This window comes from Thalassophryne amazonica, chromosome 9 (genome assembly GCF_902500255.1).
Source record: "Thalassophryne amazonica chromosome 9, fThaAma1.1, whole genome shotgun sequence".
Lineage (NCBI taxonomy): Eukaryota > Metazoa > Chordata > Actinopteri > Batrachoidiformes > Batrachoididae > Thalassophryne > Thalassophryne amazonica.
In genome coordinates this window covers 46,732,025-46,756,262 of record NC_047111.1, presented here as the reverse complement: position 1 = coordinate 46,756,262, position 24,238 = coordinate 46,732,025, and the positions used below count along the sequence as shown (strand labels likewise).

At 39.3% G+C, this 24,238-nt stretch overlaps 1 protein-coding gene across 1 annotated transcript in view; it reads left to right on the top strand.

The window, feature by feature from the left end:
• Positions 1 to 1,082: 1,082 nt before the first annotated feature.
• The window catches only part of pdlim4 (PDZ and LIM domain 4), a 122,072-nt gene continuing 98,916 nt past the window's right edge, over positions 1,083 to 24,238 (top strand). Inside the window, exons 1-2 of the mRNA XM_034177992.1 lie at positions 1,083 to 1,305; positions 21,780 to 21,931. Coding sequence (XP_034033883.1) covers positions 1,213 to 1,305; positions 21,780 to 21,931 — 245 coding nt within the window. The 5' untranslated portion in view covers positions 1,083 to 1,212. The remainder of the gene's footprint in view (positions 1,306 to 21,779; positions 21,932 to 24,238) is intronic.

The following is a 24,238-nucleotide window of genomic DNA, read 5'->3' as shown; positions in this document are numbered from 1 at the left end:
AAAGGATTAATAAATGGAATAGTTTTGACAGTGTTGAATGCTTGGTCTCCAAAGTAAAGGTCATACAAGGTCAACGTCCATTGGATTCTATGACATATGACATATGTTACACCGTAACATGATAACTAAGCATCACAGATGGTGCAAACGATTCCTTTTTAAAATGCTATTAACTCAACCATGTACATATGGTCCCACTCTGGCCAGAGTGGGACCATATGTTCACTGTCAGTGTTAATTTAACACTGGTGATTCTACTGTGTACCTCCTGCCACATCTGTTTTGCGCATGTGCACGTCAGCTCTGCGCATGCACAGATCTACAAGCATGCACAGACAGATGGTATTTAATAGGCAATAACTAATAATAATTAAATTGTCTTCATTAAGATTCCTTAACAAACAGACTCACTCTGTAAACTGTAAACATAAAACATTCACTTGTTCCGATTGGTTGCCACAATTTGTTTTTTAGTGGGCGGAGTTAAAAAAGGGGACGGGGCTGGAAACTTCTGGCATTCCCGGAAAAGGAGTAGTAAGAAGTAAACAATTATAAACTCCTACCCCCTTCTCACTATTCATATGTTAAAATAAATTACAACTCAATTACATTGCCACATAAATCCAAGGTATTTGTCAATCAATGCCAACTCAATGTCAAAAAAAATTATAAACAAAAATATATAATAATCATACAATTATATTAACTTTATAAGTATTTACCAATGTTTAATTCATCCTTATCATTTTCTAGCATTGTTTCTTACTTGGTGTATTTTTCTTGTAGGTTTATTTTTATTTATTTATTAATTAATTAAATTTAAAAAATGTTTTCTTTGTTCAAAAGAAATTCAAAATATGGATGTCTAAAACGAGTTGTTTCATGTTTACATGTAGGCTGACATGGAATGCATAAAAGTACAGGATATACTATAACTTTTGCACAATATGTCCCCTTTAAAGACGGGCTCCTCCCACTCTTTTCCCCATCCCATCCCCCACCCCTTGAGCGGGTGGAGGCGGGACAGCACAGCGCGTCAAATGACGTCACAGGCGGCTTCGTTATTTAAAGTTGAATGAGGGCCGTCGGACTCTTTTCACAGCTGGGACAGCGTTGCCTAGCAGCTGAAAGCGGACTGCTGCAGACTTTATTTTACAACTTCGACTGAAGTGGAAAGGACCCGCGGGCGCTTTTGTCATCTGTTTCCCGACCATGTCTCGCGCCGTGATATTGAAAGGACCATCTCCGTGGGGTTTTCGGCTGGTGGGAGGACGAGACTTCAGCACACCGTTAACCGTCTCCAGGGTGCGTAGAACACCGACGTCACTTCTTTAAATTAAAGTTCCTTTTTTGTTCGAATATTTCGTTTACCACCTGCCAAAGTGGTCCGTCACTGGAAAGTTTGCAGAAGCTATAAAATGGTAAATGGTGCCGACTGAAAGTTTCCGAAGGTGTAAGTCAGGTGGCTGTCAGCAGCTGTCGGAAATCTGCAATCACATGATGTTTTTATTAAAACTGTTCAATAAATTGGACGTGACTTAGTAACTGAGGCAGTTATTTAGTGTTTTGAAAAGTAAGACATGATACAGAGGGGTTTAGTTGTATGATAAATAAAAATGAACGATTAGTAGACAAAAATACAATTTGGCAGCTTAATGTAAAATTTTTGAGTGGGCGAGTGAGCGGGTTTGTCCAATAAATTGAATAAATAACAAGTAAGATCACTTGTTTTTGTTTACTTTACATGGTTCTTGGGCAGGTAGGCAAAACATGGAAACGTGGGATGGTATGGATGTACTGAGTAAAATTCATATCTAAATAAAACAAAGGATAGCACATTGAAGTATAAAACACTTATTTCCGATGTGGTCCTCAAATAACGGCAGGTCGCAAAATCAAAGCATATTTAAAAAAAATGTAAAAGTGTAATGTGACAAACTGTAAACATATGGTGGTGGTGGTATTTTGTAAAGATAATTGGACACAGACAAATGTCACAGGTGTAAAGGTCATATGTGACGAGTTTGACAGTAGAGCACCAAAATTGTAAAAATTAATAGGTATGAACATCATAAGAGCAGTTCTGGAATTGATACTCAATAAAATTTGTGGAACAAATGTCATTTTGTCACTTGTGGTCATTTGGTGACACATTTTGCTGCTTTGTAATGTTTTTTTTTTAATGTGTGTGCATGAGAACATCAGTTGCATTTTATGTCTGTGGCAAAAAGATTGTGTGGACTGAGGCACGTAAAAAAAAAGTTTGTTTTTTTTCTTTCTTCCCACTTCCAATTGTGATTGGCACTCTTGGAATGCTGCTGTGCACTTCCATTGTTGTATGACTGATGTTCAGCTGCCTAGCAGCCTTGCAAATGACATTATCCTAATCAAAACCCAAAATTGTTTAAAATAAAGGTTGAAGTTCAATTTGGTGTTTTAAATTTTTTTTTAAATGAATAAAAAGTTTGGAAATTTAAGCCATAGTTCTGCTTCTGGATACAGGAGCCTTGAGCAGTACCAAAATTCCAGTATAGTCCAGGTTCACACTTGGAGCGTTCCCTATTTGTAAACTGCGTAGAGGATGGAACTGGGGTTTAGTGGTTAGCATTGTTGCCTCACAGCGATGAGGTCGAATCCAGTGAATTACTTTGTCTGTGTCAGTCCAGTGATGGAGTGCCTGCCTGCCCTGGGTGTAAAGTGACTTTAACCTTTGATTTTTTTTTTTTTTTTCCTGCCCCTAAGGTAGAAATTTGTGAAATTGGAAACTAGTGTTGGCGAAGGCTTGCACTTTGAGTGCTGTGCTCTGGTTTTTATTTGCGTCTGTTTATAAAAACCTGTAGTTCCATTACAATTATTTAGAATGCGGTTTATTGTGGTAAATTGGATAGCATCAGCATTTAAACTGGTTTTAAGTTGTCCAATATGAATGATAGTTTAAGATCTGTGTTTTCCATAATAGGTTTCACCTGTCAAAATATGGCTCATGAAAAGGAGAAAAAAGTGTATGTGTGTGTGTGTGTGTGTATGTATGTATGTGTACGTGTGTATGTGTATGTGTGTGTATATATATATATATGTGTGTCTTAAATGTAGCAGACAAGGATTATCTGGAATTTTGTTTTGGCAAGCTTTCAAGGCCTCTACTGGCCAGTAGTGTTCATGGCAGTATTTGTCCTGAAGCTGAACAGACACTGTATGTTATTTTAATAACTGTACTCGGTTTCAGTTCAAACTGTACAACAGAACCGCACAGTCTAAAAGTTCAGAGCGCCCGATTTATGTTCTCACACACATTGTACTTTCAAAAACCGCACGTCGACTTATGTTTCCAGAAGCAAAACGTAAGCTTTTTTCAAACTTAGTTTACAAAAACTCTCGATGGGAGACATCAAAGTTTAAAAACAAAACAACAAAAAAACATTACAAGACAGCTCTGCAGTGTTTGCACATGCACAGTGCGAGCGGTTGGATGCTTGTAGCTCTTCAGCAGCAGGATACCCTCACGATGGCCGACCAGAATAATATCAAACAAGTTTGATTTTCATTCGACCATATGATCGGTGATCAGGAGGTGGTTGTGAGATGTTAAACGCAGCTTCACTCCATGTTGTTGTTACTCCATGTACACTACACTATGCAGGACGCGCAATTAACCTAAAACATGGTCCAAAAAGTTCTCGCACAAATGAAAAAATCATCTGAAATAGGGCCTAAACTCACACAGTGTAAAACCAACATTTGTGTCAAGACAATATTGAGTGCACATTTACAATATCATAAAATGTGCGCACATCATAAAACGTGCGCAAAGGCACTAATAAAATGAGCTCACATTCTCTCCACATGCAAAACATTTTGCGATGGCACTTCCAGGGCTCCGTAAAAATGCCTGTTTTTACAAATAAAAAATGGAATATTTTACAAAAGCACATTTATCTGTAAACACCAACACACAACACACGTCACATTAACATGTTGATTTACATAATGAATGACTGAACCAATCAGTGTTTAGCAGAGACACTTTTACCCAGAATCTTTTGCGATCTGTCTGTTACAAAACCTCAGAATTAGTGCATTATTCAACATTAAAAGATATGTTATATTTTAACTTTGTACAAATGACAGAATTTACATTAATGGAGTTATTCTATCAGTATTCACACCAAATGTCAAATAGTCAGCATGACTTTATTTTCCAAGAACTCCGCCTAACCGGAGTGATTGGGAGAGAGCTAGCTTTGTGGCTGCTCTCAGCTGGCTTCTGTGCTGGAAGCCGTGTAGTAAACAAGAGCTTCCAGCAGGGGGCAGGATGTTCATAGAAGTGTGGGCTCATTGTTTGGGTCTGTTGTTGCCTTTGATGCTTCCAAAAGCGATCGTGGTGTTAACTCAAATTCAGCTTGTTAGTAGTTGCATATGTACCAGAGACAATACTGGAATTTATCGGCTATCTGTAACTTCCGATACATTTTGGGTGGTTTATCGGTTTGTCTTTATCAAAGATAACTTTTCAGTTATCTGATTATCTGTTATCGAAGTTAATTTTTTGGTTATCTGTGCCCACCTGTGTGTGTGTGTGTGTGTGTATATATATATATATATATTCTATTTCTATCTCATTTTCTTATTTTATTGTATTGTTACAAGTATTATTATTGCTTACCCTTGCACATGCTGTTTGATGCACATTTTCCTCTACTCGCACCTATCTAGTGTTTTTTAAGAGCTGACTTAACATGTGAATTTCTCCACTGAGATCAATAAAATTTTATCTTATTTTGGAGTCTTTCTATTTTGATTTACTTTACATATAAGATGAATGATGCCATATCGTTTATTTTCCCCCTTCCTGTCATTTTTGTTTCTTGTTTCATCTTTGTTGCCATGCTGTCTGCTGTTAAAGAGGTTGCACTTAAGTTTTGTAGTTTGTGTGAATGTCACTCTAATGGTGTCAACCAGTCACATTTTTGCTTAGTTTACATGAAGACCCTGGTCATCTGGAATTTCCCGGCCATCCAATCTGCCAAGGATCATGTTTGTCTGCATACGACATTCCCACGTTAAACAAGCCCATGCACAGATGTATCAAGATCAACCGTGGGTGTAGATCTTCTAAATGAAGATAGAAGAAATTAAATAAATTGAAATTAAATTGCAAGTGTAAAAAAACAAAAATACAACTGGATAAAATGGAAATGTTAAAACAAAAATAAACTGGATGCTACACCATCAGCTCCTGCAGATTGACAGTTGCCAGGAGGAGGAGGTGCACAGGTAGAAGCAATGCATGTTGGGGATGTTTTCTCACTGGAGCCTGGATTTTCCACATCTGCCATTTTAGTTTGAATTTGTCTCAAAGTTCTTCTGACAGTGGTGTGCATTATGTATTTTATATCTTGCATTAACATTCCATATTGTTTGTAAAGGTGATGGCAGTATTCAGAAACCTCTGTGAACTTTCCTGACCCACAGAATATGGGTCAGGAATCACTGCTGGCAGTAGCCAATAGTTGATCTTGGCCTGAATAAACATGGCCCTGCTGCAGTGCTTGCAGAAGGGAGGGTGGTGCTGACATTTGTTTTTCATCAGCGTCCATTGGTGCTGCTGAAGGATTCCAGGTGTTGTGCTCAGCTGTTACCAGCCTCAAAACCTTTAACTACAGGCCTTCAGCACTACAAAATAGAGGTGTAACATTTAGATTTACAGCAGGTGATTCACAGCTTTAAGAATAGCAAATACAATTCAGTGTCACGTGAAAAGGAGGAATATGGACCTGGCCAACATGGTGTCACCCCCAGTGTGTGCAGAGTTTTGTTTTTACAGTGCCAGGACTTTGTGGTGGGCATTGTGGCAAAAAAAGCAAATTTGTGTGTTTCAGACTAGACTTTTTTTTACACATCTATTCGGTACTTTAACGTTTCCCATAATCCCCTTGTGCTTCCCAGAATGCACCGCGATGCCAGCAGAGTTCCAGCATTTCAAAGCCATGTAAACAATGGCTAGCGAGGATCTGGATGGTGCCAATTCAGCGACTTCACGAGGGATTATCATGACACGTTATCCCAAGTTGAGAGGGTTATCTAGAGGAGGTGTCGCACCTGTGATGAACTTCTGCTGTGCCCCAATGTTGTCTTGTTGTTCACACTTCACGAGGTGTGTTTACATTGCGTGAGTTGTGTACTGCGAGATGGCACGAGTTTCACAACTGTGAAACAGCCAATTGGTGTTATGTGGGCCTGGTCATGCAAATTTGTCATAGCTGGACTTTTGCCCTTCAAACACCTTGCTCACCTAGACTCTCCTGATATCTACACAGGCCATAGACAACACTGATTTGTTGCTGAATGTCCAGGGGTGAGTAATTCAATAATTGCACATTCTTTCAAATGCACATCCATGTATGTGTGTGTTGCATCAAAGTTGGTTCTGTACATGCTTGAAATTTTTACCTTTGAAACAATTGTCAAGGTAAAGTCCTGTTAGAAGTGGCTTTCTATAAAATATATAAAAAAATATACATCAAAAGGGCTTTTCAATGTTAAAAATCAAATATCTGCTAAATCTGCAATAGGGATCAGATGCAGATCAAACTTAATCTATTCACTGAGAGCGCCAGTTTGTACCTCAGTCACAAATGAGACTGATTGCGGCACTTTTGATTGAGATATAATGCAAACTGTACACCAAATGGGCTTTTCAATATTAAATTCAAATATCCACAATCCATATCAGATCTGGATCAAACTGTCAGGCGATGGTGAGCGCCAGTCTGCACCTCACTTGCAAATATGAGAGTGATTGGGGCACAGTGATTAAGATATAATGTAAAATATAAATTAAATGGGGTGTTCAATGTTAAACTTAAATGGCCACAAAATCTGTAATCTGGATCACATCTGGAGCAAACTATTAAGTCCTAAGTCCTACATAATGCTCTCAAATATGAAAGAAAGTCTATCTTTTTTTGACAGTTATGAATCTTTGAAAATGTTTTCAATATTAAAGGATGGGGATTTCTCCAATTTTCCAAGATTTTATTTCTGGCTTTGACCTTTGACCTATGACCTTGAAAACTGAATCAGTTCTTCCCCATCAGGATTTGAATCCTCTGTTAAAAAAAAAAAAAAAAATATTGTAACAATATTTAAAAACTTGTGGGTTATAGGCTGTTCACAAAAAGACAAGGGTGAAAACTTCATTGGTAGAGGTAAAAAGTCAAAGCCTGGGAGCATTGCCTGGTGCCACATGATTTCATATACACCACACAACAGAGCCACCCTGGATCATAACCTCCTGTAGTGATTTGAGCATGGCTGGTGCCCCCAATGTGGAGAATAAAGGTGGTAAAATACAATCCCTGTTTCTGCTCTGTGTTGCCAGCAGCATCTTTGTCATCAACCAGCTATTGTTTTGAGAATTTTCCATCATAAAAATAGTTTGCCGAACATGTTACAAACTGTTGGTGCTGATTTGTTTCTAACAAATCGGGTCTCCGCTCTCCTGGCACCACAAAATCATGGTTTCCAGGCTCCAGACCAGCAGGGTTTTAGAGCCTGATAAAAGCAGCATTTGACTCTGCACTTTGCGCTTTCCACTTTACTTTTGGGCCCGTATAAAACTGGTATTGGTACAACACACACAGGAGGAAGAGTTGCCATTATGTCACTGAAAATGCTGCATAGCTCAACGGTGATACAGTCAATGAAATTACAGGTTACAGTTATTAAAGGTGATAATCAAACCAGACCAGTGCTTGCATGAACTACTTCACTAAATATAACACTTGAATAAGACCCAGTTCCAAAATCTTGGCCTGTAAATAAGAAGAGGAAGCAGCTGGTGAGATGCAAGCATATTTGACAAAATATGTCATGTCAGACACATAAATAGTCTTTTTGTATAAATGCTCATGTTACACTCGGGGCTTTTTTAGTTCTCTGCCAACCTTTTGCAGAGCAGTTTAATGTCCAATTGACGTCACTGAATCATCAGCTGACAAAAGAAAATGTTTTGTTGGCAGCATGCGGTGATTGTGTTGCCAGTGTCAAATATCTCATTTCGAAAAAAAAATTAATTAATGCAGTGGATGAACAGGAGACTGTGGGAAAGGAATCTTGAAGTTTTACTACTTTGGAGCTGGTTGCATTCTTAGGTTAAAAGCTAATGTTGTTCCTCACCGCTCATACTGTACTTCTTCTTCTCACTATTAATCACCTGCTCACCACATTCTTCTTCAGACAAAAAGTGCATTGTACTGAAATGTAGTGCATAGAAAGATGTGTGGACAGAGGATCAGTTTATTTATGTGTATAGATGTCAGGTATGTACACAACAAAAATATAAGTGCAACACTTTTGGTTTTGCTCCCATTTTGTATGAGATGAACTCAAAGATCTAAAACTTTTTCCACATACACAATATCACCATTTCCCTCAAATATTGTTCACAAACCAGTCTAAATCTGATAGTGAGCACTTCTTTGCTGAGATAATCCATCCCACCTCACAGGTGTGCCATACCAAGATGCTGATTAGACACCATGATTAGTGCACAGGTGTGCCTTAGACTGCCCACAATAAAAAGCCACTCTGAAAGGTGCAGTTTTGTTTTATTGGGGGGGGATACCAGTCAGTATCTGGTGTGACCACCATTTGCCTCATGCAGTGCAACACATCTCCTTCGCATAGAGTTGATCAGGTTGTCAATTGTGGCCTGTGGAATGTTGATCCACTCCTCAATGGCTCTGCGAAGTTGCTGGATATTGGCAGGAACTGGTACACGCTGTCGTATACGCCGGTCCAGAGCATCCCAAACGTGCTCAATGGGTGACATGTCTGGTGAGTATGCCGGCCATGCAAGAACTGGGACATTTTCAGCTTCCAAGAATTGTGTACAGATCCTTGCAACATGGGGCCGTGCATTATCCTGCTGCAACATGAGGTGATGTTCTTGGATGTATGGCACAACAATGGGCCTCAGGATCTTGTCACGGTATCTCTGTGCATTCAAAATGCCATCAATAAAATGCACCTGTGTTCTTCGTCCATAACAGATGCCTGCCCATACCATAACCCCACCGCCACCATGGGCCACTCAATCCGCAACATTGACATCAGAAAACCGCTCACCCACATGACGCCACACGCTGTCTGCCATCTGCCCTGAACAGTGTGAACCGGGATTCATCCGTGAAGAGAACACCTCTCCAACGTGCCAAACGCCAGCGAATGTGAGCATTTGCCCACTCAAGTCGGTTACGACGACGAGCTGGAGTCAGGTCGAGACCCCGATGAGGACGACGAGCATGCAGATGAGCTTCCCTGAGACGGTTTGACAGTTTGTGCAGAAATTCTTTGGTTATGCAAACCGATTGTTTCAGCAGCTGTCCGAGTGGCTGGTCTCAGACGATCTTGGAGGTGAACATGCTGGATGTGGAGGTCCTGGGCTGGTGTGGTTACACGTGGTCTGCGGTTGTGAGGCTGGTTGGATGTACTGCCAAATTCTCTGAAACGCCTTTGGAGATTGCTTATGGTAGAGAAATGAACATTCAATACACGAGCAACAGCTCTGGTTGACATTCCTGCTGTCAGCATGCCAATTGCACGCTCCCTCAAATCTTGCAACATCTGTGGCATTGTGCTGTGTGATAAAACTGCACCTTTCAGAGTGGCCTTTTATTGTGGGCACTCTAAGGCACACCTGTGCACTAATCATGGTGTCTAATCAGCATCTTGATATGGCACACCTGTGAGGTGGGATGGATTATCTCAGCAAAGAAGTGCTCACTATCACAGATTTAGACTGGTTTGTGAACAATATTTGAGGGAAATGGTGATATTGTGTATGTGGAAAAAGTTTTAGATCTTTGAGTTCATCTCATACAAAATGGGAGCAAAACCAAAAGTGTTGCGTTTATATTTTTGAGTGTAATTCATGGCCTCTGTGGGGAACATTTTAAATTTCATGTAAGCTGTGCACATGCCAAAACTGTAAGCGGAGAAGATGGGGCTCAGAAGTTTTGTTGAGACATACTCTTGCAATTTTGCCATAATGCATTAGCATGATTGCCTAAATCTATCCATTCTTCCAGTTTGTATAACCAACGGGTTTCTCGCACCTGTAACATAATCCCTGATAGTTTGCGGTATAGAAACTGTCAATCACATGTATGTAGGCAGTCATCCGGCACACTATTTGCACTTTAACGAAGACTGTCACCATTAAAGAACCAATTGCTTGAACGCATGCATTTTTAAGTGGCTTGTAAGAATGATTAAAGAACTTTCCACATACACCAATTTTATCCAATTGAGACCCCCAGAGTCCATCAAAATTTAGAAGTGGTGGAGACCTGTTGCTGGGAGTGGTGCACATTTGCTGTCATCCACACCTAAATAATTTGTTGTATACTTCATTGCTTTGGAAAAAAAATGAGTTGGAAAATTAAATTAACTTCCCTATTAGTTGCCTGCCACCCCAAAAAGGATCAGTAAACCTGTTGTCTTAATTTTCAAAACATTTGTCCTGATAGTTAAATAGCAGCATGTGAAAATGTATGTTATCAACTGTACAAGGTCATGGAGTGGACATGAGCCAAAATTGCTAATGTCACTACGGAAACATTGAGGTAGGATATGATAAAAATGGCTGTCCTGGTGGAAATACTCTGTAAACATGGGCTGCAGGTGACACAGGACATCCGTCAGATGTGAACTGACAGACTATCTTTAGGTCAGGAATTCACAAGTGATTTTTGGCTCACTTATCTTCACTATTCCCCCCAACACACACACACACACACACACACACACACATGCAGTTATGATGTAAATCATGCTGTGTAGTGTGTCTTTTTGATGTGAGATGGAGTCCATTATTTCTTCTTCCTCTTGAGAATAAGAAGTCTCTGGGATTCCTAGATCACAGCAGGTCCTTTCAAAGCCGTAACTGATGTGGCAGTCTCACGCAATTTCCCAAAAGTGTGTGTGTGTTTGTGGATTTTTTTTTTTATTCCATATTTTAGATGCTTTTTGTTATTCCCTTTAGGAGTTTTGACTCCAAACTGTATATTTGGATTTAAATGTGGAAAACTATTAAAGAACAACAACTTACTACTTGTATTGTTGAAAGGTGATATTGATACTGGCACTGGTCAAAATGAGTTTGAAAGTATGAGCATCCCTTATTTTCCTCAAACGATTCAGAACACACAACTATTCAGTGTACATTAATGTGAAGCAGCAGTGACAGGCTGTTTCCATATATATGTGAAGAGAAGTGTGCATTTGTTGTCTAATACATTGGTATTTTCTTCATAAAGATGAAGCCAGGAACAGTTTAGGCCAACTCTTTAATATTCTGGAAAATAACATCTGACATTAGCCAAGTCATTTCTGCATTCCTGGATTCCATCGGGTGGGATCGAAGTTAAACATTAGACGGAATTAGATTCCCAGAGTTGGGTCAGCTGTCACTACATGTGGCAAATCCTGTTTTTGCAATTCAGGGTGAAAAGACTGAAGGAGTCGAGTCATATACTGAAGTATGTGTGCTGTCCCCATTTGTCATGCTGTCACTTTTCTCTGTTCTTCAGCTTTGTTCAGAATTCGACATTTAGCATTTTGGCCTACTTGGAAAAGCAGGACAAAATAGAACAGCAGCACCTTTACTTGCCCTGTCGAAAAGATGTCAGACACCTTCAGGTCGAACCACAAAGAAAAGCAGAGTTGAATTAGTGCCAGTGGCATGACATGCACATTAATTGAATAATTTTTTCAATTAATTTATGATGAAATTGATCTAATTCATAACTCATATAAAAACAAACAAAACTTTATGGTCTGCCAACTACAGAGTTCCAGAATCTGTCTTTTGACTCGATCTTATGTGGTAGTTGTGATCCAAGTACTTGTCAATTCAGTTCAAGCTACAGTCACTAATGCGCTGTTAAATGAAGACTCAAGTAAAGGTTTTGGTGACGCAGTTGGCTGGGAGATCTCTTGAAGTTTCAGATCACTACTCTGTTCTTCTCTGCATATTTAATACAAAGCATTTGCAGCCATTTCAATATTCTGAAATTCGAGTCCACACTTAATCACCTGTTCATTTACTACACTTATTTTTTGTAATTGGAGTTTTGATCGCAGGTAATAAAGTTTCTTTAAAATAAATATGTAAAGCTGTAAAGAAAGCTGTAATATATATAATCTTAATGCCCTGAAGCCCATCAGGCTGTGCTCATCTCTGCATACCCTTAATGTGAAATGGATGTCAAAAGCAGGCTATGTACTATGCATTTAGTCTGTGCTCTGTCCACGTCGAGTGTTTCAGATGTAACTTGAACACAGTGCAGTGTATAGGCTTTGTGTTCTTGGATGAAGATGTAAAAAAAAAAAATTCAAACTTGCTTGAAATTGTGACGGGGTCAAAGAAACACAGTACAGATGGAGCGTGTCTACCTTATGTTACACCTGGCTTATGGTTCGAGTGCACATAAATGTGTAATGTGCAACCTTGAACTCAAATGTCTACGTGGTTGCATTCTGCACTTGCATGCACAGGCATCTACCACCTGTGGCAGGAACCTCAGGGTTGATGCCAGTCTCCAAGCAGGTGCAATGCCCCTGTGGAACACAGCATTCTAATGGACTAGATCATAAAAAATTAATGAATTCCCAAATAAGACTTTCAAGGTGCCACAAAGCAAAAAACTTTGAGGCACAGGTTCAGGTCCACCTTCTTTGCTGCTTCTCAGGGACCAGGAGAACCTCGCACAGACAAAGCTCCATCACAAAACATAACACAGTCCTCATAGCCACTCCTGCATTGGGAGAATTACTCTAAATTGGAGGAACCCCCCCAGCAACGCATGCATTTCCACAGTACACAACAGATGGCTGCAACATGTATGGTGTTTCCGCTACATATTAATGTGGCTTGCACCTGGTATATATTATTTATTACGAGTTTAACATTCAGTCTGATGCCAGTCCATTGCATTTATTCCTCATCAAAGACCAGTACCCAGTTACAGTTGGGTGGACTAGGATGATGTAGAGAGGAAGTGTCTTGTAAAAGGATACATTTTAACTTGGAGTACACATCTGGAACTGGACTAAAGTCTGTGTATTGGTGGTCCAACTCTTGACACACAGAGCCACTTCCTCAGTAATATTTATCAAATGCAAGTAATGTTAATGGTAAGCAGGAAACATGTAACAAAAGGGAACACAATCATTTTTAAAGTACTTTTAAACTGTCAGGCCATTTTCTTAACTCCTGTGACAAATGTTTGCTTTCTTTTTGTTTAATTGTTTTTGCTTTTTTTTTTTTTTTTTTTTTTTTTCTTTGTCCACCCACCCAGTATTTATGGATTCTGAGAATCCAGCATTTATCATTGTGAAATGTTGGCTTCTCGGAATGCAAACGATGGAGAACCACACCCTACTTTTTCCTGGGTCAGGCTCAAAACTTTTCAGTTGCCCCTTATAGGTAACTAGTAAATAGCCCACGTTTGTATTTGTATTGTTTGTATTCATTCTCCCTGTGAGGTAAATGCCCAAAGCACTGATGTAGTAGTTTGGGCATTAAAGAATTTGTTCCAGGACACCTTAGTGATAGCGTTTGTCTGCTTGGCTCGATGACTAGTCATAAAGCTGCTTCTCTAACCATTAGACCACTATGTTCCTTGCGCACCCTACCTGATAAAACTCTCCTACATCAAATGTAGTGTTTGTTGCTCGTAGTTTCAAATTGCGCTGCGTGGTGAAAGTGCTTATTGCAGTGGATGAAAGTGTGCACACATTTGTTCCAGCTATAATTTGACAGTTTTCTTCAAAATGAACTAATTTACCAGTGGTGACAATTACTGTAAGTACTAGTGGGGCACATCCTTTTCCTTGAAATGTAACCTTGCTTATTTGATCAATAGCTGCAGTGTTGCTTTCTTGTCTTGGCAGATATTAAGTCTTTGAGTGTTATAATCACACCCCAGTCATAACATCACGCGCCATGTATAGGGCTTCCTAAAGCGTCATCAAGGTCATAGCCATGGTTGCTATCTTCATTCCAACAAACAGACTTCTTGTCATTTTGCCAGAAATTATTCTCTGGTAGTGAGTTGTTTGACTTGGTGCAAAGTGTTTCTGTGCAATTCATGCATTAAGCAAAGTACAGTACTTAAATGGATTCTTTTCACAGGCATCACTTTGCTCTTACATGGGAGTGCCAAATTTCTAACATGGGAGAAAGTGGCAGAAGAGTCTTGGCAAATCTGTTGCAATGCAGGCCACAAAAGACTATATGACTATGTGAGAAATGTACATATTCTACACCACACTGATAGCATATGTGTGTATTCTGAAAGGGCAGTGCAAGAATCCTCCATCAGTAACAAGACTGCATTGTAGGGTCTGCTGCTTGGGTTCTCATTAGCCTGAAAGCCTGACAGGTATATAATGTTCTTGGAAATGCTGTATGTGGATTTTGTTTTTGTTTGTGGGTTTTTTTTTTTGGGTCACTTGGCTACTCTGCTGCTGTCATAACCCCTGTGTTGTAATCAGTGGCGGCTGGTGAAAAACAGTCTTGGTGGGGCTGCTGTGCCAATAGATTCCCTTGCCTTGTCCAGTACAGGCATTCAAGTGAACAGTCGGCAAATTACTGCAATTCCACAATAATCATTTCATGTCCTTCTCAAAATCAGTGGTTTTACAGATAAAGTTAACCATTTACAGCTATATTAGGCCCCATTTCTACTTTGGAAAGGAACAGTATCAAATGCAATACAACACTCAAGTTCTTGAGCAAAGAACATTTCACCATTTGACACCAATTACACACATATACACCAAACTGTACTGCACTGCCATTATCTTCAGACAAACCGATCCTGGGGTTCACAATGACAAAATAACAAAATAGAAAATATCACCAAATTTACACTCTTTAAAAATATGGAAAAATTCTTCAATTGACAAAAGAACATTATGTACATACTACAATGTTCACACAAGAGAGAGAGAGAGAAAATTAAGGTAATATTTTGCATGAACATTACTGAGTGGAATGGGGGCAAAAAAGAAGCTTGAAAAACTTAAATTAAATAACTTGACTAATAACACCAAAACCTTTAAATTAAATTGGTTAAAATTAACAGTGTAGAGGACAAAGCAAATTAAGTACACAAAACCACTTAATTAAATGCGTTGCTAAATCTGGGTTTGTCTGACTATAAGTGTCTTGTGTGAACTCTGTGGCTGAGTTAGAATTTCTTTAAAAAACATGCAAATTGCTATTTTAGGGTTTTGTTTTTAAACTGAGCAAATAATTTGTTTTAGAGTGTGGAATACTCCAAAGAATATTTCACTTCTGTGAATTGATCCTCATAACGTGTAAAGTGAAATCAAAATGCCAGCATGGCTGCAGCTTTGAACACTGTTACAAACAGCCCCGGCCTCCCCTATTACCATTATAACTGGTCTGCTGTCCCAATAAAGATCAAAGCAAGGGTTAAAATTCCATCGCCCCAAAGCCATTAATTTTGGCAATGTTGATTTGCCAAATATTAATTTTTCCCTAGCAACTACATACAATTAGTTATTTCGCTGCACTTCAAGGGCGCTTTGAATGATCGCCCAAGACAAGGAACGTACGTTTTCTGCTTCTGTCGGTGGAAATGCACTGTTGAATGAGAGTCAGTTGGAGGAAGTGTTGTTTTAATCATTCATATTACATGTAGGCACATACTATTAAGTAAAACTGACATTGATAATACTTTTTAAATATATATATTATGACTTTTCCCCTCCACATCTAGGAGGGCAGCGCCCGAGCGCTCCCTATGGGCCAGCCGCCACTGGTTGTAATTCTGCTGTGGCCGAGGTTCAGGCCACACAGTCATACGCACATAGGTGGTAGGGGTGCACCCTGTGACAGTTATGAGATTATTTACAGGTGGCTTTTTTTAAAATCAATTTTCGCTATGGGAATTTGCTAAATGTAACAGTTTGTGTAACCTTCAATAACTTGAAATAGAACTGAACCATTAGCCCACTAGCAGGATTCATATCTCCTAGCTTGAAGTCGGGTCTGCCACAGAAACAGTCACATTTTTGGGCAGGTCTGGTTAAAAGACTTAATAGTGGTGTTTTTGTGTAAAGGAAGAATGTGGTTTGTACTCGTGCAGTAAAAGCAGCTTATTTGAAATAAATGGAAAAATGTTGTTCTCATCTATAAACTGAGACTGTAAAATATATAGTCACAAAAACATCCTTTTATCACTGCTTTTATGTCTGTTAGGAAAAGAAACTGGTTTCACAGAAGGATGCTGGTGTAACAAAGTTGAAACTGGATCTTTTAGCAGGCCTCTGTTATTCTGCTGTGTTAAGTTCTATCAATGGCCTGGGCAAAAAATGCTAGGTTGATAATGGTGTTTAGATATTTGTAACTTTTTCATTAATTAAAAAAAAATATATATATATATATACAAGGTTGTGTATTGTGTATGTAGCACATCTCATTGTACTGCATGCAGAGTTGAGGGTGTAGACCTCACCCACTTAGTGACTGAATATATTGCACAAGTCATAAGGGGAAAAAAACCTCCTACTTTATTATATGAAGAAAACTCAAGCAGGACACTCTGTGACACAATCATGTGCTATGGCTATACTACACTCTGTTGTACTGTATGAGCTGCATAAATTCACAATTTGTGGTCGAGAAGGCTAGAATGGTTTAAGCAAACAAAGGTATGGAGTTTAACATTTAGCTAAAGTGTCAGCAAATGTACTCATGAAAACAAAAAACACTTTAATTTCCATGGCATTTCTTCTATCTGTTTTTTTTTTTATGTAGATGGATTTGTTCATTTTCTAAACCTGCTTATTCCAGGTTTAGAAAATGAATGGTGGGCTTGAGCCTGTCCCAGCAGTCACTGGGTGAGAGGTGGGTACACCCTGGAAAGGCCATCAGTCCACTGCGGTATAGCATGGGTTTTTGGTGAACCTTTTCAGTGTCACCTTCTAAGCCAACCTCCACAAAATTTGTGGTCTCGAGGAAGAACCAATTTAGATCTGAGTTTGTCCAACATTGGGATGTGGCAAACAAAAGACAAACATGGGAGTCTGGATAGATTAATAATTTCTGGTCAGCCATTTGACATGTGTGAAACACAGACACTAGTCTGCTTACTTTACATTGATATCCCCACACTTCACCTAATTTCAAACAGGTTGTCCTTAGAATTTCTGTTGGTTTGATTCCCCCCCCCCCCCCCCCACCCCACATCAAATTACTTATTTTGTTTTCTTGTCTTTTCAGTTTTAAAGTGAAAATGCCAATGACCAGTTATTCTTGAATTACATTACTCATTACTGTTGTTGCTAGAGGAATGCATCACTTTCCTTATTTTAGTAGGTGTTTTTTTTTTTTTCTTATTTCCACAGAGGATTGTTTTTTACTGAAAAGGATTTTTTTTTTCTTCAAAAGGAAGATTTGAAATTTCAGTGATAGTTTGATGGAGGGCACATGGGAGATTTGGTCTGCATGATCTGCTTTCTTGTATCAAAGTCCTTTTTTCCACTTTGCCTTGAAGATAAATGAATGATAACTGATACAACATGCAAAAGCTGCACCATGTACAATTTCTCCAGTTACATCAACAGAAGCCTTGAACTCCTTCACAGTTTTCATGGGTGTCTTGGTAACTTCACTTGTCTCATTCGTGCATGATCATTTTTTTTTTTTTTTATCATTACAGTGCTTTTTTCTGGACAGATTTCTCATAGATTACTCTACTATATTTCTTCACGGCTGATGTAACTGAAGTCTGAAAGTATTCAGTGACTCGAAAAATGTCAGGGGAGTGATCCACGACTTGCCAAAAGAAAACTGCATGTAAAAGTAATGATTCAGTTCTTATATTAAAGGCTGCCCATTCCTATGCATTCAGTGACTGACGTTCATATATCTATTTACACTATCATGTACAGATTTTTCACTTTACTGTATTAAAAGTTTGATATCATAATAACCTAAATGTGTCAAAGCCCAAGGGTGCCCAAACACTTGCATGTCACTGCTTTTTGTTTTTGATTTGTTGGCATGAGTATTCAGACCAGTCAAATTTCAAGAAATTTATAGTTTTGTTGTTCGTGGAGTTAGTAAAAACACAATTTAAACACCTTGGTTGAAACAGTGAAGCCATTTTTATCCAGAAAAAGCAGAACCAGAAATGTTTCAAATAGTCTTCAGTAAATATTGCAGGAAGAACAATTTGAGGCCTTGGTGATGGAGTGCATGCCAATGACTGAGTGCTCTTTGTGACATGGTCATAGATTCAGGTTTGCTGCTAAGACACAGAATCCAAGCTGCAGGAAACCTCACATTTATGACTGGGGAAAAAAAATCAGTCAAGCTAACAGTTGTACATTTTGTAGCTTGACAGCGATTGTTGTGGCCAAATCACCTTGACCCATGTTTGTTTACATGTCAGTCCATTATTGTTTCATTTCAGCAGCCTTTTTTTTTTTTTTTGCATAATTGTGACTTTGCAAATACTTGGATGATGGGAAATTTGATCAGTAGTTTTTGGAATGTTTGCACTAAATGTGACCAGTCAGACCTACAAAATGCAGAAACATCTGCGAGTGCAAGTATAATAATGGAAAATTGTTATCATATGTTATTATGTGTGTCTGAAGGAGAGCGATACCCACCGGGATACCCTCCCCTCCCTCATCCCCACCTCACCCAGTCTCCCTGAGGGGTTCAAATGTCTTTGGACCAGAATGTATCTGGAATGACGGCTCAGAGACAAATCTGTGCTCTGTTCGAGTGAAAGATTAGCTTCAAAATTCAAATGAACCTGACATGTTTAACAAGATCAAAAAGGTCAAAGTCACAAACATAAAAAAGCAGTGTGGTGAGAATATACTGAGCAGATGCTTGAAAATCAGTGTGGTGAGAATATACTGAGCAGATGCTTGAAAATCAATCTGACATAACCCAAAAACAGCTGTCAATGATCAGGGATCATGTGAAATCTGTTTAAAGTAGCTTACTCCTGAACTTAAAAACATTCACCAACACATTAGTCTGATGTCATTGTTAGTTTTATACTCTATTTCAAAAGGTCATGTGTATAGAAACGTTTAATTTATTTTCAGTTTCTTTATAATCTGGCTTCCAATGCAGCTGATGCTGGCATCTGAACATGTAAACATGGAGTACAGCCCAAGAGACTGAAGTGAGTTTATTGCTGTGGTTTCCCTCAGTGTTGACACTGAGTGTTTTCTTACTTTTTTGCATTCTCAACAATCAAGGGTTAAAATACGTCAGTGGCTGTTTTAGAATATACAAGCCCCCTTGTCCTCTCAATTCCTCTGGTTTTGGTCTTCTGACAGTTGCCAGATTGGAAACTAATCCCAAAGAAGTCTCATTTCATTACAGTACTGTGCCCCACAGAGGTTGAGGAAACTCTTAAAAGCTGTAACACATGAACCAGTTTGACCACCTTTTGAACCTTTTTGTCCATTTTAGCTGTTCAATTCTGAACAACCTTCTGTTTTTCCTGTTTTCATGTGAGAACAAGCAGCAGTGGTCTTGTTGGCCACCAGACCTAGGATTTAGAAATGAAAAACAGTCAATTTCATTTTCAATAGTTGAAGCACTCATTCTCAAAAGAGGTTTGGAAATAGGTTTTATGAATACTTTTGAATAGATTTAGTTTGACCTTTTGGGGTGTTAGAGTACCAAAGCCTGTTCCCTGAAAGGGTGGGTTTGCTTGTCTGTGCATAACCCCAGAATGGGGTAATTTGTGCCAGTGTCAGCAAAATTTCATGGAAACTCACAGTACCAGCTACAGAATGACAAATATTCCATATATTAAAATCCAGATGTTAACAAACTGAACACTGTGACCTAGTGCAATGTTTTAGACTAATAAATGTCAACATTGCTTCACCATTTTCAGAGAAGTTATTGCTAAATTTTACTTTTTTAATATTTTGTTTTTGAGATATAGCCATTCATATTTTTCTTTAACTTTTTCTGTTAAAGGTAGAAAAATGATTTGAACTGCAAAATAATTCTAATATTTGCTTTCTGATGGCTATCATTTAAAATTTCACAAACATATTTGTTTAGTTGTGTATCATTTAATAAAAAAATCAGTATGTGGAATTGCCCTTTTTAAATGTTGAGTAAAATTTTGATCCCTCTCCCCTGACCCCATTCACTCTAGATGTGATGACTAGCTTCATCACTTTATTTTTGATTTGCAGCTAAATTCATGAAACTGCAGGGTTGCTAGGAGGTGTGATCTTATTTGAGTTTTAAAACCTTTACTTTTCTGACTTGCTGTGTAGAAACAGTTTGCAGTTTTCACTGACAACCACACCTGCACCTAATTTCCATCATTCATCCAGCAGCCACTAAGCATGCAGCAAGTGGCAGACACAGTTATGGCATAACATAAGCAAAACCAAGTGGATTTTTTATTAATCTGGTGTGTCACAGTTCATCATGAGTTTGTTCTTTTTAACTTGAGTTACAGGATTGTAACATTTATAGAGGGTTTTCAATCACGTGACTGATTTGCTGTAGGACAGGTTCCATTTCCATTCTGGATTACAAGGAGGCTGGTGCGTGATAGAAAAATGGAGCGATTGTACGGTTATTACGATGCTTTAAATCCTCGAGATAAAGCTATTTATCATGATAGATGTGTAGCAGTAGTTTCAGTGGATCCATATCTTGTACCAGATAGTGAATTTAGTGGTGATGTAACGAACTGGCCGACAGTGTCACACTGCGATATTGTGAACTAGGAAGCTGCCGACCAGGTCAGCCTCGCCGGCCTCCTGCAGAGCATCACAGCGGAGCTCTGAAAGCGGAGGTCGTCTTGAAGTCCTGAGCGATTTCTGTCACCATGAGCTGGAAGGGCAGCTTGCGGATCAGCAGCTCGGTGCTCGAGGACCACAATGTAAATAAGCATCCGTATTGGAAGCGTTCTTGTGTTATCCTCAGTGGTATTTTTATGTATTCTTATATAATTTTATTGCCGAATAAAATAAGATAAAATTCTGGTAACGGTGGATTTCTGTTAGCGGTGGATCTCACAGTGCCGTGAGGCTTCTTCACACCGATGTTGAAGCTTCTGCAATTGTTCGCCAAATGCACGTAGCGTATCACAGCAACCACCGCGTGGTAATCCAGAATGGCCGCGGAACACAAAATGACGTGACCGATATGTCACATGAAAACCCTCTATAGTTGTTACTGTGTAAACAAACTGGAGGGGCAGGACATTTTTCCCACCTATACAGTCATTGCATTTTAGAGGTTACATACTTAGGCATTTCCAAAGCCTTGGAATAATCCTTTGATTTTTCCTGATAGTTATGCAGCATACAAAACACTTCAAATTGCCTCTGTATTCCTTCCTTAAATCAGCAGGTATTGCAGTCCAGTGCATGCCACTAATTTCATGCAGACGTTATGTTTCATCTGAATATCATCACAGACTTTGTTCTAGAATGCTTTTCAAAACTTTGTAAAAAATCAAAATGTAAGCCTTCGCTTGTTTCTAATTATTCTGATGATAAAAGAATAGCACCACCTCAAACTCCTAACTAAAAGTTAATTATTTGTGTTACTGTACTGACATGGAGAGGATAATATGGAGAGAAAGTCAAAGGGCATCTTGGAATGGATATCTTTGTTTGGCTCAGCAGTGCTTTAGCTTTTCTTTGTGTGTCTGTGTGTGTGGCATAATCAGGTAACTCCAGGCAGCAAGGCGGCTCAGGGTGATCTCTGTCCAGGCGACACCATCCTGGCTATCAACGGCGACAGCACAGAGCACATGACACACATGGAAGCTCAGAGCAGGATCAAAACCTGCACTCAGCAGCTCACACTCTACATCAACAGGTATGAAACACGTCCACAGAGCAATGTGCAAAGTAGAGGCTGGCTGATAGTGATTTTTTTGTTTTTGTTTTTTTTTGGTGGGGGGGGGTGTGGTCTGGTATGATATACAGGTGAACCTCAGGTGAAGTTGAGGTCCACAAAATCATGAGTTAATGAGGTTGACTAAAAACATACAGTAGTCTTTATACAGTAGTCTAAATTTTCAGGGTCCATAAATCAACCGTGAGTAAAGCCGAAATGTGAGTTACGCATACGTGAGTTAATGGGCTTCACCTGTCACATCACTCTGCCTTCAGTTGGATTCACAGTTGCTGTGTTGCATCACTCAGCATTAGCATAAAATGGATTTCTAGTCTATTTTGGCCTCGCCTAGCTGGCGGCATAGCGACCCCGTGTCACTGCAAAATTCCGAAAACAAATGGCAGCTGGCTATCGCGTTGCTTTTCTCTTATTGCTAATGTGACCAAGGGGTGATTGGGGGTGGGTCCCAGCCATGCTTGACAGCATTGCAAATACTGCTGTGGAGTGTGCGCTGCTGAGAACTACATAATGACACAATTTCCAACAGCCATTGTTTTTCTGTGTAGTTAATTTCGTAAACAAAAACATTCCTATTGGCAAAATAATAACTATACACAGGCTCATATTGGCAGATATGACCAGTTGACTGATATATCTGTCTGGGTTTAGTTAAAAGCAATGGCTGTGGTGGAACTTCTGAGTTCAAGTCATAATGGACCCCCAACTGCTGGATGGCAGTAACAAACACAATTACTTCAATCAATCAATCAATTTTTTTATATAGCGCCAAATCACAACAAACAGTTGCCCCAAGGCGCTTTATATTGTAAGGCAAGGCCATACAATAATTATGTAAAACCCCAACGGTCAAAACGACCCCCTGTGAGCAAGCACTTGGCTACAGTGGGAAGGAAAAACTCCCTTTTAACAGGAAGAAACCTCCAGCAGAACCAGGCTCAGGGAGGGGCAGTCTTCTGCTGGGACTGGTTGGGGCTGAGGGAGAGAACCAGGAAAAAGACATGCTGTGGAGGGGAGCAGAGATCGATCACTAATGATTAAATGCAGAGTGGTGCATACAGAGCAAAAGAGAAAGAAACAGTGCATCATGGGAACCCCCCAGCAGTCTACGTCTATAGCAGCATAACTAAGGGATGGTTCAGGGTCACCTGATCCAGCCCTAACTATAAGCTTTAGCAAAAAGGAAAGTTTTAAGCCTAATCTTAAAAGTAGAGAGGGTGTCTGTCTCCCTGATCTGAATTGGGAGCTGGTTCCACAGGAGAGGAGCCTGAAAGCTGAAGGCTCTGCCTCCCATTCTACTCTACAAACCCTAGGAACTACAAGTAAGCCTGCAGTCTGAGAGCGAAGCGCTCTATTGGGGTGATATGGTACTATGAGGTCCCTAAGATAAGATGGGACCTGATTATTCAAAACCTTATAAGTAAGAAGAAGAATTTTAAATTCTATTCTAGAATTAACAGGAAGCCAATGAAGAGAGGCCAATATGGGTGAGATATGCTCTCTCCTTCTAGTCCCCGTCAGTACTCTAGCTGCAGCATTTTGAATTAACTGAAGGCTTTTTAGGGAACTTTTAGGACAACCTGATAATAATGAATTACAATAGTCCAGCCTAGAGGAAATAAATGCATGAATTAGTTTTTTCAGCATCACTCTGAGACAAGACCTTTCTGATTTTAGAGATATTGCGTAAATGCAAAAAAGCAGTCCTACATATTTGTTTAATATGCGCTTTGAATGACATATCCTGATCAAAAATGACTCCAAGATTTCTCACAGTATTACTAGACGTCAGGGTAATGTCATCCAGAGTAAGGATCTGGTTAGACACCATGTTTCTAAGATTTGTGGGGCCAAGTACAATAACTTCAGTTTTATCTGAGTTTAAAAGCAGGAAATTAGAGGTCATCCATGTCTTTATGTCTGTAAGACAATCCTGCAGTTTAGCTAATTGGTGTGTGTCCTCTGGCTTCATGGATAGATAAAGCTGGGTATCATCTGCGTAACAATGAAAATTTAAGCAATACCGTCTAATAATACTGCCTAAGGGAAGCATGTATAAAGTGAATAAAATTGGTCCTAGCACAGAACCTTGTGGAACTCCATAATTAACTTCAGTCTGGGAAGAAGATTCCCCATTTACATGAACAAATTGTAATCTATTAGACAAATATGATTCAAACCACCGCAGCGCAGTGCCTTTAATACCTATGGCATGCTCTAATCTCTGTAATAAAATTTTATGGTCAACAGTATCAAAAGCAGCACTGA